Source organism: Pseudonaja textilis, chromosome 1 (assembly GCF_049901715.1).
Source record: "Pseudonaja textilis isolate UNSWEBS1 chromosome 1, rPseTex1.2, whole genome shotgun sequence".
In the NCBI taxonomy this organism is placed as follows: domain Eukaryota; kingdom Metazoa; phylum Chordata; class Lepidosauria; order Squamata; family Elapidae; genus Pseudonaja; species Pseudonaja textilis.
In genome coordinates this window covers 166,764,487-166,782,208 of record NC_141990.1, presented here as the reverse complement: position 1 = coordinate 166,782,208, position 17,722 = coordinate 166,764,487, and the positions used below count along the sequence as shown (strand labels likewise).

The 17,722-nt window shown below is 39.8% G+C and overlaps 1 protein-coding gene across 2 annotated transcripts in view; it reads left to right on the top strand.

The window, feature by feature from the left end:
- The window catches only part of NRP2 (neuropilin 2), a 255,966-nt gene that overhangs the window by 233,324 nt on the left and 4,920 nt on the right, over positions 1 to 17,722 (top strand). For both annotated transcript variants that reach the window (XM_087913793.1, XM_026707612.2), the window contains exon 16: positions 16,767 to 16,835. In XM_087913793.1, coding sequence (XP_087769919.1) covers positions 16,767 to 16,835 — 69 coding nt within the window. The remainder of the gene's footprint in view (positions 1 to 16,766; positions 16,836 to 17,722) is intronic.

Below are 17,722 nucleotides of genomic sequence, written 5' to 3'. Positions count from 1 at the left end.
TGGACTTCTATCCAAGGCAGTGGACAAATATTGTATGAGGGCAAATGTCCTGGAATACTCCGGATAAGGGAAATTTACTATTGGTTTTCTGTTCCACTATAGCGAGAACTGGCTATAAATCATATTCACTGTCTCCCTGACATAGTAGAAAGTAGATTGGCACCAGTACTTGAAATGATTTCTTTGGAATCATCTTCACTACAACCGATTTGCTGTTATTTACAAAATAAAAGTTTGTTTTATGACAGCTGTTATTCTGTAGCTCAGAATTCAGCCCTGATAAGTAAATACAAAACCAAAAGTTGTGTTTCTCCAAATGAAGGATGGCCTGCTGGCAGCCCATAGGTGGACTTACTTTAGACTTACTTTAACTCTAAACCAGAGTGGTAGTGGGGAGGCAAGCAGTACCTTTGGACCCAGAAGGAAAGCTTTTCAGTTGTTACACACTGCATTGTGTGTAACAACATGTTGCAATGTAACAAAATCATAATCTGAAATAATCTTTGCTCCTCACATGAAGCAGCAGCTATGAGCTTCTATTTGAATCCACTTGAATTCAAATTGAATTTATATTTTAATCCAATAAGCAGTGCTGGCCCACAATATATTTAACTCCTGTCCTTACTTCTCAGCCTCTATTTCAGCTGCTAGGTGTAGGGTACAATGGTCAGTTTTCACTGGCCCATGGCCATAATTGACATTGTTTTCAGACTCCAATGGGCAACATAGGTGGGACAAGGATGAAAAAGGTGTAGAGCTATCTTTTCCTTGCTAGAAGGGAATTTCTTAGGTTTTTCAAAAAGGTTATTAACCCTATTATGGTAGTTATATTAACCGTTTTCATCTTGTTCCTTGCCATTACATGTTAAAAATAGTTTCACTGATTTCCAGTGATAAGACACAGAGGAGATGCTAGGGATTGCAAGGAATGGGTCCAGAGCTGCAGGTTGTCTGCTTCCATGCTGGGGAAAACCTAGATGCCTGCATGTATCTGTCTCTTCATGACCCCTAAAACTAATGCAAGCTTTGTAAATGGAATTGATATAGAGACAACTAATGTATATGCTGCCTCTTATAGTATTTTGCTATATAAAAAAGCAGAACTTGAACTTCTCTGCAGATGTTTAAAAGGAAAAATAGAAGAAAGGAATCATTATTCTTTTTTGTCTCATTTTTGTGGATTGAAAATCAGATTATTTTAGTGAAACAATCCTCTGATATCCAGATATATTCACTTTGCCTTTACAATCAATACCAGTCTCATTTCTGATTTAGGGGGAAGGCACCATAAAGAATCAATACAACGGCTCTGCGCAACCCATCTCTCACACTAACATTTTTAAAGACTAGAGCAACAGAATTTCTAAGCCAGCCTTCCTCAATCTGCAGTAGTTAGAATGACCAGCCAGAAGAGAGTTTGAATAGGAGCAGCAGAGGAAAACTTTTGTAGGATCCCAGGTTGGAGGACACTCTTTTATTATCCCTAATTTTCCCAGCCATCTTCAGCAGCTGGCTGTATAAGACTGAAGATGTGGCATCATGCTCTTTGATTCAAGCCCACTGGCTCTTTTCCAGCTCTGTACTATCCTTCTAATGGACCGAGAAAAAATGATAAAATAGACAATCAGTTTATAAGGCACTTCTTACAATAGCTTTTATGTCATTAATTTCCCCCAAGGTTTTACATTCACTGTTGGATCTCAGCAGTGGTGGGATTCAAAAAATTTTTATGCAGGTTCTGTGGGCGTGGCTTGTGGGCATGGCATTATAAGCTGCATTCTTTTGCTTCAGCTGAAGCAACCTTTGGCAGGTGAGTCTTCCAGAGGGCCCACTCTGACCAGGGGCCTTTGGACCAGATGGCAGCCCACCCATAGGACAAGCCAGCTTTGGTATGTTCCATGCCTGGATGCTATCTCCACCATGGGTAGAAGGGGCATTGGCCTTACCTGATACGCCTTTTCTCTTTGGGTGGAGATAGCATCCAGCCCCACTCTGGAGGAGGACTGATCTGAATCCAGTGTTACACACCATCATCAAGAAAACACATCAGTCTGTCTCTATGCCTTCGCCAAAAGCTGAGGACCATTGGTAATAGAGTATGTCCTCACAGCTCTGAGAGACTCAGTCCAATCAGCTAGCAAGATGAGGTCAACCCATGCCTGGGTGCATCTCCACCCAAAGAGAAAAGGCATATAGGTAAGACCAACGCCCCTTCACTTCAGAATCACTGTATGATGGCTAACTATGTTGAGGCCAATGGAAGCAATACAACTCCTCCTAACAAGACTACAAATCAACCTACTACCTGTAGCTCCTCTAAAGCCAATCAGATTAAAGTGCCTTTCTATCAAGAATTTGGCCCTTTCTGGATTCTGGATCATGCTGGGAGAAGGAGACACCCTTTTATTTAGAGTTAGCCATGCTGTATGGCAGCAATGGAAATATGTCCATCTGATCTTGCCCCTCTCCCTCACTTCTGTTCTCCAGTGATCATTTTCCTCACTGTGTTTAATTTATGATATTGGTTTGGCAACAAGATTAATACAGAAAGACCACTGCAGTGAAGAATCCAACAACTACCTTTGGAATACCACTAGTAGTTCTTGTTAAATAACCATTATTTGCACACTTAAATAAAGAGTTGCAGACTATTATCACAGTGAAGAAGGGATGCCACATTTAACAATGGTAAGTGGCAATATAACATTATAACATATACTTACTGGAAATAGGATTGGCATTCACTCCTTCGATTTCCCAAACACTTTAAAGTTCTCATTACATGATTCATAGACTATATAGGAAAGGAAGTGGGAATATGAAGAATAAAGATTTTGATCAAACAAAAACCCCAACAGTATCAGTAAAGCATGAATGACTAGCAAGTGTAAATAAATGTTTGTACAAATGATCTCTTTATTCAAGGGCAGATGTCTTCCTAGAAGGCTTGAAGAATGAGTATTGACTATTCAATACTCAAACGGTTTTTGATAAGTCCCCAAAAATGAGAGAGACAAAAGAAAATTACAGTATCATAATCAGCTGTCCTGGTCTGTTGATTTCTGCATGATTGCTCCTAAAGACCAGAAAGGATAGAAGAAATCTAGGCTGACAGGAGAGGGGTTCCATTCCTCTAGTGAATCAACAAGCCAACACTGTATAGCATCCTTTCTGCAGTGCACAAAGCCTGAAGTTCCATTTAAAACCATGAGAGGTCTCTTGGCAAAAAGCTTTTTCCATGACCAATTATTCCTTGCGCTATTGAGTCTTTCTTTCTTTCTCTTTCTTTCTTTCTTTCTTTCTTTCTTTCTTTCTTTCTTTCTTTCTTTCTTTCTTTCTTTCTTTCTTTCTTTCTTTCTCTGTCTCTTTCCTTCTTTAATTTTAAGTTGTTCATTTTAGAATAACCAAGAAATCTGAGATATATGTTGTTTTATTTTGGTGACAGGTATACATTTAAAACTAAACCAAAGGAGGCATAAGAAATAGAAAGAAAGCATTTGCTCAGCCTAACAGTGACATGATTGATACCTTCCATAAAGATGAGCTGACCCTTGTCTGCCTGCATGTCAAGCCACCAAGTGCCTTGTGCTTGTCTGATTGGAATAGACATAGCAGAGATGTATTGAAAAGTTGCTGTCTTAATAAATATATATGTAGAAGCGTAATATATACATACAAACCAGGTTTAATTTTCCTCCAGTGTCCCTGAGAAAGGTCACATGGAAGAGGACAAGACTGAGCATGTTTTAATCCTCATTAGCCTATGAGGGAGAAATACTGGGTTCACAAAGTCTTATTCCATTAAACCTCAAAAATGTTAGTTTTAGAAATAAGCTATACTTTCTGCTAACTTCTTTCATATAGACACTTCGTCTTGGCCATGTTAATGTGCTCTGGTCTTTGGATTGACTTATTTTGCATCATCCCCACAACAAACGGTTTTGGTGCATTGGCAACAAGGTCAGAGAGTGGTGCTGCCCTTACAATTTGATGTAGGACATTTTCAGGGAGCAATTGGTGAATTCCCTGAATTCCAGTCCCCTCCTATATAGTCACACCTGTCAACAGGAAAATCAATTGCCAATACCCCCTCTAGAACTGGTAGCCAGCAAGAAAATGAAACACCATTCACTTTCAGTAATACCATTGGGTCTAGGATTCTAGTTGCTGTCTTCCTCTGTGCCACATCAACCAGCCAAATTGAAGATATTTCTAGCTTTGGCTTTGGAGCTTTTTGCATAGGACTTAATTACTTGGAAAATTGATAACCTTGATTTTTAAAATAAAAAAATCTACTCTGTGCAAGCCAGGTTTCCACTCTGTTTTGCAGCCAAGCCAAAAGGGATATGGAGGGCAGTGCCAATGAGAGGATGTGAGACCCATATTCCTGTGAAAAACAAATAAATACTGATCTTCCAGGAAGTCAATCTTCCAGGAGTTCAAAAACGAGTTGAAATACAACTAGCAGAGAAATCAATAAATCTTCTCACTGCATCTTCCATTCCTTCCAATATTACTTTCCCAAGTTGTCAGATGATTTTTGTTTTGTTTTGTGTAGGCTTTAACACCAGTTTATCAGTTTTCAGCAGTGGTATTTGTTTGGGAAGCTTCAGTAGATTCCCATGTCAAAATAAAGGACTGTACAAGCCAGATGTCCATCCTCTCATGCAGGTTAACTCAAAATAGCCATAAATCAGAGATGACACAAGAAGGGGCATATCTATAAGTGGCAAGTAAGAGCTGGTCACTGAAGTCACTGACAGATTCTGGTCATTGGAATGTTGTAAATTGACTATAAAGCAAGATCAGTGTTTGGAGGAGAAGGAAAATATCACTTTAACAGCAGAAGCATGAAAGCCTCCTTTCACAGCATGCTGGCAATGACATCAAGAAGGCATTGTGAATATATGTTCCTTAAAAACAGTGGGAAATCCATATTGCAGTAGTAGGAATGTGAGCATGAGATCCTAAGAGTTTCCATTCATATCAGAGGCAATGTTTAGGGGGCTTCTGGTTTGAATGCCATAGGTTCTTGATACACATCAGATATTCATGGGTCCATATTGTCAATTCTCTCCCTAATCAGTAAGGCTAATTTGCATTCTATAACTTTTGTAAAGAACTTTACAAAGTTTATTATAAATTAATAGGAAGCATTTATTCCAGACTCCATTGTAAAGTGCCTATTCCCACTTTCAGTCTTTACCTTACAAGTTATTTAATAATAAACTCTGATGGGATCTTTAAGGCTAAACAGCGCATTTCCCTTTCTAGGAGAAGCCTTGCAAAAATAGTATTTGTCACAAGGAAAGTGAGTATGTCACTCAGTATTTGATAATATGGTTGAGAAAGCCTATTCTTGGCTCAGCTGTCTGTTATTGTTCTTCTTATGGGGGTAGTCATGTTTGATTTTTGATATTGACTCATTGGGAGGGAAGAAGTTTCCATGCTGTGTAATAATTAAATTTCTGGAAGTTTAGTGATGACTTTCTGAAATTGTGTTTGGAATTGTATATAAGAACTGGTGCCATCTAGTGCTTTCAGTGGAACAATGAAAGTTTCTGTCATAGTATTACATTATTTGTTCTCAGCAAACAAAATAAAGCATAAAAATAAACCTGCAGCACTGAAATAAAACTTTAAGAATTAGCCCAATATAGTAAACTGCAGCCAGTATAAGAAATTTACCAAGTTTAATTTAATTTAAAAATCAATAAAATAACAGATGGCAAAACACATCAAACCCTTTAAAACAATTGGATTTTTAGAGCTTTTCTCAGTATTGTAACTGATGGGCCACCTGCAAATTTTCAAAGAGAGAGTTTCATAAATGAGGGGCCACTGATGAGAAGGCCAATTACCTGAAATAGTTAATTGGGTCAGGGGTTTTGACTTCTGAATGGAAATTTGGCACAAAAGCAAGTCTCTGGAATGCAGGGATGACTAAGGCAAAAACCCATCACTGAGTGCCTTGCTGGAGCTAATGGAGTTTCTTTGGTCAAGAGGAAAACCACAAGATCACCTACATGAGCTTCAGAGGGCAGTTCCTCATTAGGAAGCCTACAGGATTTGGTGGGAACCTGTCAATAATTTGTAAGTACGGGGGTGGGGGAGCATGCTCACATCCTTAGGCAAAGTCTGTTTAAATAATAGTGGGTATGCCCAACCAACTTTCTAAAGCACTTTCATGAAATGAAAAAAAAACACACAATTAAAATTTAAAATTAAAAAATGAAAATTTAAAATGAAAAAGATCTTCAACACAGAAGAACAGCCAAAGCGATCTTCAGCCAGAGAGGATTACCATACAAAGTAAGAAAATAAGGATCTAAAAATATTTAAAAACAAAAAGCTTGCTGAGAGTTTCAATTATGAAAACTAAAAAAAATGAACTAAGGGAAAAGTTAAATCTGGAATAGTGTTTTATTAAGCAGTTTTGAATTAATTAATAAAAATCTAAAAGTTGTTTAAAAAGAAAATGGCTGCCTAACTTAATTAAACAATAAGATAAGTTGAGAAAGAAAAGAAAAAGAAAGTTAGTCTTTACTTTTTTAGATAGAGGCTAAAAAGCTACCAAGTGGAGCATAGAAACATTATTACTGGTATATTAATGGTGGGATTCAATTTTTTTTACTACCGGTTCTGTGGACATGGCTTGGTGGGCCTCTCAGAGGAAGCATACTGTAAAATCTCCAGTCACAGGTGGTATTTGCCGGTTCTCTGAACTACTCAAAATTTCCGCTACCTCTTCTCCAGAACTGGTCAAAACCTGCTGAATACCACCTCTGCAGTATATGCACAATGATGGAGAAATCCTAAAATTGCCACAATGGTAAAATGGACTATAAAAATGTCAGAACAGGCAGAAACAGCAAAACTGACCTGATTAGCCAGGGGCAAAACCACAAGTACTTTTATAAATGACTGAAAACCTTTTATGAACTTCTTGGTGAAAATGGAAGAAAGTGAAGTGATCATGTATGATTTTGATGACTGAAAAGGGATTAATTAAGCTGTGAAAGAATGTTTTGTAAAACCATAAATTTGTTTATAACTGTTGAAAAGAAAACTTTATAATTGTTTGTGTCAGTTTTTCTTTCTTTCAGTTCAGTTTTTCTTTCTTTTTCTTCCTTATATCTCTTTTTTCTTCATATTTTTATTTACATTTGCTTTTTACTTATGTGCAAACTCTTGATAAAAATTATATATTGAGTCACCAGTTTCAGTAGATGTTGTTTCCAAGTAAGTGTCCTCGACCTACAATTCTTACAGCTTGATCCTAAAGGGACCCTGTTAAGTCAACTAAAGCCCTCTGTCTAGATTAAGAACTTCTTTTCATTTAATGATTTTGCACAGTGAAGCTAGAAGATACTGGTGGTTCCTTGATTAAACTGTTGTTTACTCTTTGATAGTTTATCTGAGTTAGTAGTTTCTTGATTGGGGTATTATAGACAGCTTGATTGTTGATCTGGTATTAAGCTTGGTTTTAATCTTTGCTTATCTGAATATTGATTGCTGGCAAGGAGATGTTATGGTCTTTTAGTTTTTTATTGCCTCTTTTGAATGCTATGGAAGTGTAGTTTATCTCTATGTGCCTGTTGATGACCAAGTTGTTGGAGTGCCAGGCTTCCAGGAATTCTGTAGCATTTTTGGACTTGTTCTAAGATGCTCCCAGTTTTTCATTGAAACTGTGATGAAGTCTGTGCCTATTAAAAAATTTTCATCATGTCTTCTGACTGCTACTTGGGGTTCATGAATGTACTCTGCTAGTTATCTGTCTTTGTCCAACATAGTGGCTGCTACAGTCCTTAAACTTATGTTATAGATGACTCCTGTTTTTCTATTGGGTCTCTTGGTTTACTTAAGATGCTTTTTAGGGGTTTAGTTTGTTTGTGTGCTACGGTGATTGTAATAGTCTGTTGGTTGTTTTTGAGATGTTTTTGATATATGACAGTGTTGGCCTTTTAACAGCCATACGCTAAATAAATACATAATCCTTTTAACATCTTGTGTTAATTGTGCTATAATGAGTTGAGTGATCAGGTACTTTTTGGATAAAATTGTGTGGATATTCATTTTGTTGGAAAATGTAGAGATGATCTGTTTTCTTTTCCAGATGTTCAGGGTTGCTGCAGTGTGTTTGTACTCCTCTAAATAGCTTCTCCTGGATGGTTCCTTTTGTAGTGGAACTGTTAGTATGGGTGGTTTTACAATGGACTTGTGTTTCTAATTTCCTATCATTGCCTCTGCTGATGAGGATATCCAAAAAGGGTAGTGTGTGTTGTTGTTTTCCTTTTCCCTTGTAAGTTTTATTCCTTTGAAGATGTTGTTGATAGCTTCATGTATCTTCTCTAGTTGTTCCTTTTTCCTTATGACAAAAGTGAAATCTACATACCTGATCCATACTTTGGGTTGTATTCATGAGTGCTACAGTTTCTAGGAATTGCATTATGGTCTCTGCTGTGAGTCCTAAGTGTAGCAATTCCATTAGTGTTCCTCTGATTTGTTGGCATATTTGTCTATCAAACTGAAAGTAGCCAGGTCCTAGGAGGCTAGTCACAGGTCACACACAAGTTGTGGAAGGGGGTGCTATGGCATGGCATTGTGAGAGTGGGAGCCAGGGAATTGAAGGCACAGCCCTGCACGAGCATAGGGAGGTTGGAGGGGGCGGGGGACTTGCTTGAGTGACTTGTGACCTTCCTTGTTTGACTTTGTTTGTGGAAAGCTAGCAAGGAAGCGGACAAAAGGTTTCATGTGACCATGAAACACTGCAACTACTGCAAGTATGAGCGGGTTGCCCAGCACCCTCATTTCAGATCACATGACTGCAGATATATGGGACAGCCAGAGCTTCAAGGAACAGTTGTAAGTACCATTCATTCAGCAACATCACAGGTTTGAATTATCACTGAAAGAGTGGTCAGTAAACAAGACTACTGAACAGATGTTGAAAAAAGAAGAGATAAGGGAGGGGATACTTTATTTAAAATCATGCATGGTGTAGAAAGTGTGATGAAAGAGATGTTTTGCGTTGACAATGTTTGAAGCTGAGATCATCCCCTAAAAGTAAATGCTGGATGATTCATAAGACACAAGAAAGAGTTTTTTTCAACTAGTGCATTGGTAATTGGTAGAATTTGCTGCCAGAAATTTTGATAATGGGAGACAATTTGACTGGTTTAAAAATGGGATTGTACAGATTCATGGAGGATTCGGGTGATCAGTGGCTGCTAATACTGATTGTTGGCTTGTTTATTACCAAACTTTGAAGGCTGTTTGTCTCCTAAGAAGGATAGATATTCAGAAAGGGGAATAAAACACATAACCAGAACACAAAACATTTACAGCTGGATAATGCCTTTGTTAGGACCCTGCTCCATACTCAGCTATGGATTTTCCACTCAGTTCTAAGGCTTTTTTAGTGGGCTGCTCTTCCCTCACCAGATGATTCTGTGCAAGAGTGAGGCTGAGGGACTGCACCAGCATTGCAGTTTCAAAATCTTGGAGCCAAGTGTTTGACAGAACATATTATAATGGAAACAGTGCTGATTGTTCAGTGGGCTTCTGCTGCCAACAACTCCCGAGATGTAATACAAGAGTTGTGTTCTATATGAACGCTCTACAAAATTTGATGTCTTAGAAGCTTTTCACCTCTTAAGGCAGAGGAATCTTTTTTATTCTAGGTTATTTTTAGGCTTTGAGACATTCTTTCAAATGGCACTTGGTGGTGGTTTTGAGCTTTACTGCTGGTGGTGTGGAGGGTGCTACTTGTGTTGTTCACTGATATTTCTCAGGAAATGCAGAGGAATGCAACACTCTGGGAAGCACAGAAAAAGCCCTAAGGAATGGGAGGGAATTCTCTCATAGTTTCTCCCTTACTAGAAGTGCTAGAAATAAAAATGGCTGTGGAAAATTGCAGAAATGGTTGTCCAGTGAAAGACTGGCCACCACACAAACCCTTGCCTACCTCATCACTAAATGCAAGAGAATTTCATTCTGTTCAAGATAATTTTAAAAAAGAACTCATAATTCTTTTACTCTGTTGAATGACAACAGAAAGAAAAGAAAGAAAGAAAGAAAGAAAGAAAGAAAGAAAGAAAGAAAGAAAGAAAGAAAGAAAGAAAGAAAGAAAGAAAAGGGCAAGATACATTTTCAATCTAGCTCTACTCTAAATGATGCAACACAGCTGAAAATTGGCTGTGACAGAGGAGGGTGCCCTCTGGACTCTTGCTTGAGGCAGCAAAATGTATCTATCTGGCCTTGAGGGTGATTTGAAATCCCGGTTTTCCAAGCTGTTGTTGAACTGCTGTTGTTGATTTGCACCTGCTTGAGATTGTTTCGTTTTTCAGACATACTTAGCAAGGCCTGCACCCGTAACAGAGCCCCTCACACATTTCTGCATAGCAGTTCAGATTTAATTTTCTTGTGGCAAGTACATTTGTAGTTTTAATAATTGCTTGTAATTCCTGGCTGTTGTATCACCACCTTCTGTGGGAGGCATTTGTTTGTGCCATGCTTGTCAAGCACATATTCATGTTTCACTTCATTGGCCTTACAAATTGTCAGCTGATTGTTTTTTGTTTGTGTTTCAACTTGTGTGAAACATACTGAACAGCAGAATACTTTTCCCCTAAGAATGAGAAGGACAGTGTTTGTGATACCATTTCTGACACTAAAGAATAAAAATGTAGCACATTTGTTGATTGGATTTATTCATGAAGGGAGTTGAGCTTCAGTTGTTTTCACACATGGAACTTCAATCTCTGATGGATTCAACATCAACCAAAGATTAATCTAGGAGAAAGTGCCCACAAATCAGATGCTAGTTGCTTCCTCACTTCCAACATTGTCACTGTGGTGGCAGCAATCCTCACATGTCACTCCCAACTGCCCATTTGTTTGGTTATACCAACCCTGTAAGAAGGGAAGGGCTTTCTCTTTTTATTAGCAGAGAGAGAACTGTTACTGGGATGCAGAACCCTCCCTCTGCTTCAAGTATCAAGTGATCCAATGATTATATGTATGTTCATGCATAAGCTTTTTTATCATTAAAAATGTGAGATATTGCCCTGGAGTAAAAAAGCAAAATGTCTACTGCACAACTATTGTTAATCCTTATATCTTCCATCAAAGGCCCCAAATATTCTATGATAAGAATGCCCTATTCCCAAACTGGATGATGCCAGGTCCAAAAAGTGGATGGACCATTTAAAAAATTAAATAAAATTAATCAATGTAACAAATCATGTTTATGGAATTGATGCGTTGCGGGTCCCAGTGCTGGGATGAATCAGCTGACTACCTGCACCCAGGCAGACTGTCTGGGCGGGCTCCTCTTGATGGCAAAGATGACAGCGACACAAAGGTTTCTTTTGATGAGAGGAAGCACAGATAGTACTACGCACCTCTCTTTTATTGTGCAGCAAGCGGGGGGTGGGGGTTAGGTTACACATGAGGTTAGACAGGAATAGGGAATATTGCCATATATGGCTAATCCTTATGCTATAGCCAACTCAGGTATTACACGTTGCTGTTCCTATAGTGTCGCCCTATATGTGTATTGGGTTTTCTGAGTACGTGACTTCCTACTGATGTGTCATGATATTGCAACATCTCCTCTGTTTTTTATTATTTTGATACACCTCTATTCTTTATGCTGCAAGATCTAGTCCTCCTCCGAGTCCAAGTCCTGCCGGCATATTAGAATGCGAGGGCCGTCTCCTTTTTCTGGGTATTCATCTTCGTTCTCCTCCGAGTCCGAAGTGAATGCCAATAGAGACCTTTTTTCTGCTGGAGTGTTGATCTCAGAACTTATTCTTACAAGCATGTTTATGTTGGTAATCTCAGTATCAATAATGGCCAGTCGTTTTTTGAGGAATTGCATTATTTTCCCAAATACACAAGGGCCCATGGCACACAGCAATAGGAGCAATATTAATGGTCCCGGCAATTGAGGAAAGAAGTGTTGTGGCTATGGGGAGAAATTAAACATATTATGATACCAAGTGTTACCTGCTTCCCTTTCCCTTTTTGCGTATTTCCAACCGCTCTTTTAATTTATCTAATGAATCTTGAGACACAGCCAGCAATCATTGGTAATTGCAGGGTTGCTGGCATTGAGGAGGAAGTAACTAGAGTTTATTAACCATAGCAAAGGTTGGGGAACTGTATGGCCTGGACGATATTCTACCAGGGATATGTTTCTATTGGGACCTACTTGGATAATGGGCCGCTCAATGATGAGTTTTATGGTAAAGGTATTGCCATAGTCGTACCCATCAGCATAAATCCGGATTCCCCAGGTAAGACCCGCCTCCCACCGTGTAGTCAGCCTTTTCCCTCCCGCTGAAAACAGAATATACATGGGATTACATGGAGTCCATATGCCCCCTGAGGGGCAATCAGCTTGATGCCAAGAACCATTTTGGAAGGCAAAGATATAATCGTCTTTGATCGGTGGTGACCAGGAGATAGAACCGGTGGAGAGACATGACCAAGCGGCACAGAAGGCGTCTGCGGGGCCTCCGCAAACGTGAATGTTCTCGCGAGTCTGCTTATGTCCAGGGCAAATATAAAATCGATAGCGATGGACGAATCCTGGAGAAGGTGTGGGTGTCTCAGTCGTGCTGGTGTAGGCGGTGAGGCCTACCAATATCTGTCCGACGTCAGCTTTGAGGGTAGGCCACCAGGTGTATGGGTGAGTGGTGTTGCTGATGGAAAATAAAACACGATCGTAGGCATCATATATTGTCCAAGTTTGTTTCACTGGCTGGTGTAGATTGAGGGGGTTTGCAGGCAATGTTTGTAGGAAAAAGGAAGAAAATAATGCAGTGAAGAAAAGGAAGCAGTTATTCATCATGGAGCTTCAGCCAGTGGAGATCCAGAGGGTCTGCGTTGGGTTGTGGCTGATCAGGTGGGGAGGTGTGGCAAGGGCGCACACAGCGACCAGGAATCCAGAGAACTTTTTCAGGTAACTGAATTGCAGCGTAGCCTCGCCCCCAGGTGATAAGTTCAGCAGGACCCTTCCAAACTGGATCTGGGAGTTGCCTGTAATAGACAAGTGGTCTTGCAGTGGGGAGAGAGGGTTTAGTGAAATGACGAGACACAGCAGACGAGGGAGGGTTTCCAGTGAGGTTAAGGAAATTAAGAGTATACAAACAGACATTTAACAGATTTTGCAGTGTCGGGAGGTTGGGGGGGCTAATCCCTTTTGACCCCGTGTACCGATCAAGGGCTTGTTTAAGCGTTTGGTTTGCCCTTTCTACAATAGCTTGCCCTTGGCTATTGAAAGGGATTCCAAATTTGTGGTTAATGGACCAATGATGGCAAAACTCCGAAAAAGCAGAGCTTGTGTAGGCAGGTCCATTATCCGTTTTTAGTATTTTTGGACATCCCAACACTGAAAAGGTTCGAATACAGTGGTTGATTACCTGTTTTGCATTTTCGCCCCTTTGGGGCGTGGCCAATATGAATCCTGAATAAGTATCAATGGTAACATGAAGATATTTCCATGGGGCAAAAGGAGGGTATTGAGTAACATCCATTTGCCATGTATCACATGCCTGAAGTCCCCTGGGGTTAACCCCTTGAGGGATAGCTTTCGCTTGGAGACTGCATGTGGGGCATTGTTGGATGATGGCAATTGCTTCAGCCATGGTAATGCCAAATTGTTTGACCAGAGCCTTTTTATTTTGGTGAAAATAAGCGTGGCTTTCTCCTGCCGTTAAGGGGGCAGGTTGTGTTTGAGCAGCAAAAACCTCTTGACAAGCAGTATCAGCTCTGACATTTCCCTCAGAGAGGTAACCCGGGAGGTGCTAAAAGGGAAGTCTCCACGGAGGGGGAAAGATAAGAGCCATATATGTGAAATACTACTTGAGTGACATACAAGCTGTCAGAGATAAGATTGATTGGGATGTGAGGAAATTTTTCTAAGGCTAAAATGACGGCCACTAGTTCTGCTTTTTGGGCTGAGGTCTGAAGAGTTGTACGACAGGAATGCCATACTTAGAAGCAGCAGTTTTTAATTCCTTTAACAAAGCCCACTCCAATGGAGTAAAATGAGGGACAGGATTACCCCCAGCAGCGGGGGTTTGAAGAATCATAGGGAAACAAGAAAGATCATCTGCAGATAGCTTTCCTTCCGCCAAAGCCGATTGAAAGGCATTACGGACAGGAGGATCTGTCACCGTGGAGGAAGGAGGCAACAGAGAAGAGTCAAGGGGTGGGGGGGAGTAGGGTGGAGGTGCCGAGGCAGCAACAGGACAGAGTTCAGCAGAAGGTGGGTCTGAGGAAGACTGGATAGAATCATCAGGAAAGAGAATATTAAGGGCAGCCATAATGGCACGCCAAGAACAAATAATCTGAGGTGGAGCCCTAGGTGGTTCATGCATCCATTTCCCCATCCGTTCCCAAGAGGAACATTTAAGAGTGCCTTCCGCGGGATACGCGGGGCAGTGTTGTTGAACATAACTCAAAAAATCATTCAAATACTTTTTTGACAGAGGATATGCATTTGTGCCGTTAGCCTTTTGCAAATAATTTGCCTTCTTCACTAAAGAGAGAAGTTCATCCCTATGCTTGAGCTGAACTTGAGAAAGTGAGGAGCCCATACTTACGATGCGCGAGCCTATTCCAGGTGCGTAGTACAGGAGTGAAGGAAGCGTATTCCTAGACAAGAATCACGCTTTGTCGGGGACGTATCGTTGAGACGATCACGTCGGGGTCACCAGTTGATGCGTTGCGGGTCCCAGTGCCGGGATGAATCAGCTGACGACCTGCACCCAGGCAGACTGTCTGGGCGGGCTCCTCTTGATGGCAAAGATGACAGCGACACAAAGGTTTCTTTTGATGAGAGGAAGCACAGATAGTACTACGCACCTCTCTTTTATTGTGCAGCAAGCAGGGGGGGGGAGGGTTAGGTTACACATGAGGTTAGACAGGAATAGGGAATATTGCCATATATGGCTAATCCTTATGCTATAGCCAACTCAGGTTTTACACGTTGCTGTTCCTATAGTGTCGCCCTATATGTGTATTGGGTTTTCTGAGTACGTGACTTCCTACTGATGTGTCATGATATTGCAACATGGAATCCCTGCAATGATAAAAGAATAGAAAATTAATAAGGAAGTATAATTCAATTTCAGCTCCATGCCAACGTATTGTATTTAATGCCTACCCACAAACAATAGGTATAAAAGTCAACTTTTGAAATGTAGTAGAATGTCTAATGTCCTCCCCCATTGCAGACATAAGATTACTTTTTAAAATGGGGGAAATTCTCTTTTTAAAATATAAATTCCCAAAGAACCATAATTACTAAAAAGGTAGACATAAGTGTGTCAAATTAGTTTGAAAAATCACAGTTTCCATAAAAACCTCTGAGACAGTTCATCTATAAAATTAATAGTACTTCATTTGCTAAGTTAATGTTTCTCCTATTCATCAACATATATATGTCTGACTGTCACCTGATCAAATTAGATAAGTAGTTAGATATAAAAAGGTTAACTTGTACACTCTGCTTTCCAAAAAAGAAGCTGGATGTACAAACATACATTTATTTTTCTCTTGAGCATACACACATCTGTGGTCAGAGACACACACAATATCCCCTGTCCCTCCTTCCAAGAGGAAAGCATGGGAAATCTGAGCAGATTACATAAACTTTAAGTGGCATGGAATTGGGGAAGCAGAAAAATGAAACCAAGGAAAAGATAAAACTACCGGAGAAATCCATTTTGACTGTACAGTAGTCACTATCCTGATTTTCCAGGCTCCAGAGTAAATAGCCTGAAGCAGGTAGCACAGAAAGAGCTGCTAAGAGAGAGAGGCAGTCAGAAGTGGGTACTGTGGAAGGGCCAAAACAAAAACAAAAACATGAGAATGGAGAAGAAGTTGAATGTGTGGGACAGCGAAGGTGATATTTGAGGGTATCAAAGGGCAGAGGGTACAATGAAAAGGAAGTAGCAGTGAGGAGAAAATATTGGGGAAGTGGCATCTACATTTTCAAATGTATCTTGAAAATATAGCTACTTATACTTTCTTGAAACATTTATTCAATGCTTTTCACAGACTACTTCCCAAGGAGAGGTATAACAAAATACATACTGTGATGGCATATTAGCACACTCGACGATACCTCTAGACTTATTTTTCAGCATGTTTCTAGAAATCTAAAGAAAGCTTTTTTTTATAACAAAGGGTTAGGCTTATAAAAAGGATTTGCATGAATATTTGAAGGTATTCTTTTCTTTTTAGCTTAATCTGGCTTTCACAATCATACATGTTATGATGATACATGGCTTCCATAAACCAGCTTGAGTGCATCTGATACTCAAATTGAAAGTGGTCATTTGCTCTTTATTTCTACTGAGATGTATGATGACATAGAGAGTATGCTAAATGGATACTTCATTAATGCTGACTAACAATGGGCACTATGGAAATGTGATCATGCTATTAATGAAGCATAGCCATTATAAAGGAGCATCCTTTGGTAGTAATCAGACTTATCTGGTTTTATTCCTCCAATTCTCATTTTCCCTGCAGTCTGATGGAAAAATAGAAATTACTATAATATTAAAAAACGTTACAGTGATGCATGTATTTCCCACAATATGCTAATAAATATGAATGGATACTAGCTTTGGCTATAAACAGCCTTGGGGAAAAACCTTTTTGAAAACTGTGTGTTTATTTAAGGGGAAGTGTATCTTGTCCCTGCTTTTTGAATTAGACATTTTACAATATCTTTTTCATTCCAGTGGATTTCCCAGCATTAGAGGATGAGGTTTCAATTCATGGGGAAGATTTTGGAGAAAACTCTGAAGATGGTGAGTGGCATATGTTCCCTGCTTCAGTATTCAAGTTTCAATTCTACTTTCTATGATTCTCTGAAAATCAAATTATTGCTTAGCCACAAGTAAGCCATTTATGAATCTGAGGTATGCGGATTATATCAGTTTGCTTTAAAATTGGTAGGGATGTGTATGTGAGTCATTACCTCTGGCTACAAAAATCATGTTTAGGGTATAGGAATGAAGTACAGTATTTTAATAGCTGTTGGTCCCATAGCCAGGGCAAGTTTTGCCTTCACATTGCATAATACTAATTAGCATCTGCACTATACAAAGTAGGGCCTGTTAATTGCGAGAGCTCCATCTATTAATCGGTGCGTGGATGCTGGCACGATTGCGCGCACACACACACACACTGCTTTCACAAAAACACCCAGCATATCTTTTCTCAGATACAGAATGAGAGCAAGTTGAAATACAGCAAGCTAATATCTATCATACTCCTTCAAGGCCTGGAGAAGTTCTAAACGTATATGCTCCCTATGCTTCCCTGCCAGCCTACTGGTATTTTCTTACCATTACAGAATTAGCATCCTTCTGATGTGATGGATCTAGACGAAGAAAAATGTAAAGCTTTAGCTGGAGCATGAATTGGGGACAAATTAGGCAGCAGAAACATTTGGCAACTAAAAGATACAATTTGTTTCACTAGGGATGCAAGCAAAATCCTGCACTTTAGGCCTTTCTCACTAAAGTAAAACCACAGAGCATTTCTTTGAAACAGCAGGCAGAACACGGGAAGGGAAACTATTATAAAGTGATGCAGATTGGAGGTCAGGCTGAGACAATGAATACTGAACTACTGTCTCCATCTAGGAGACAGAAGCTCCCTGTTGCATGTGGCTTGAGAACGTAGAAGCGCC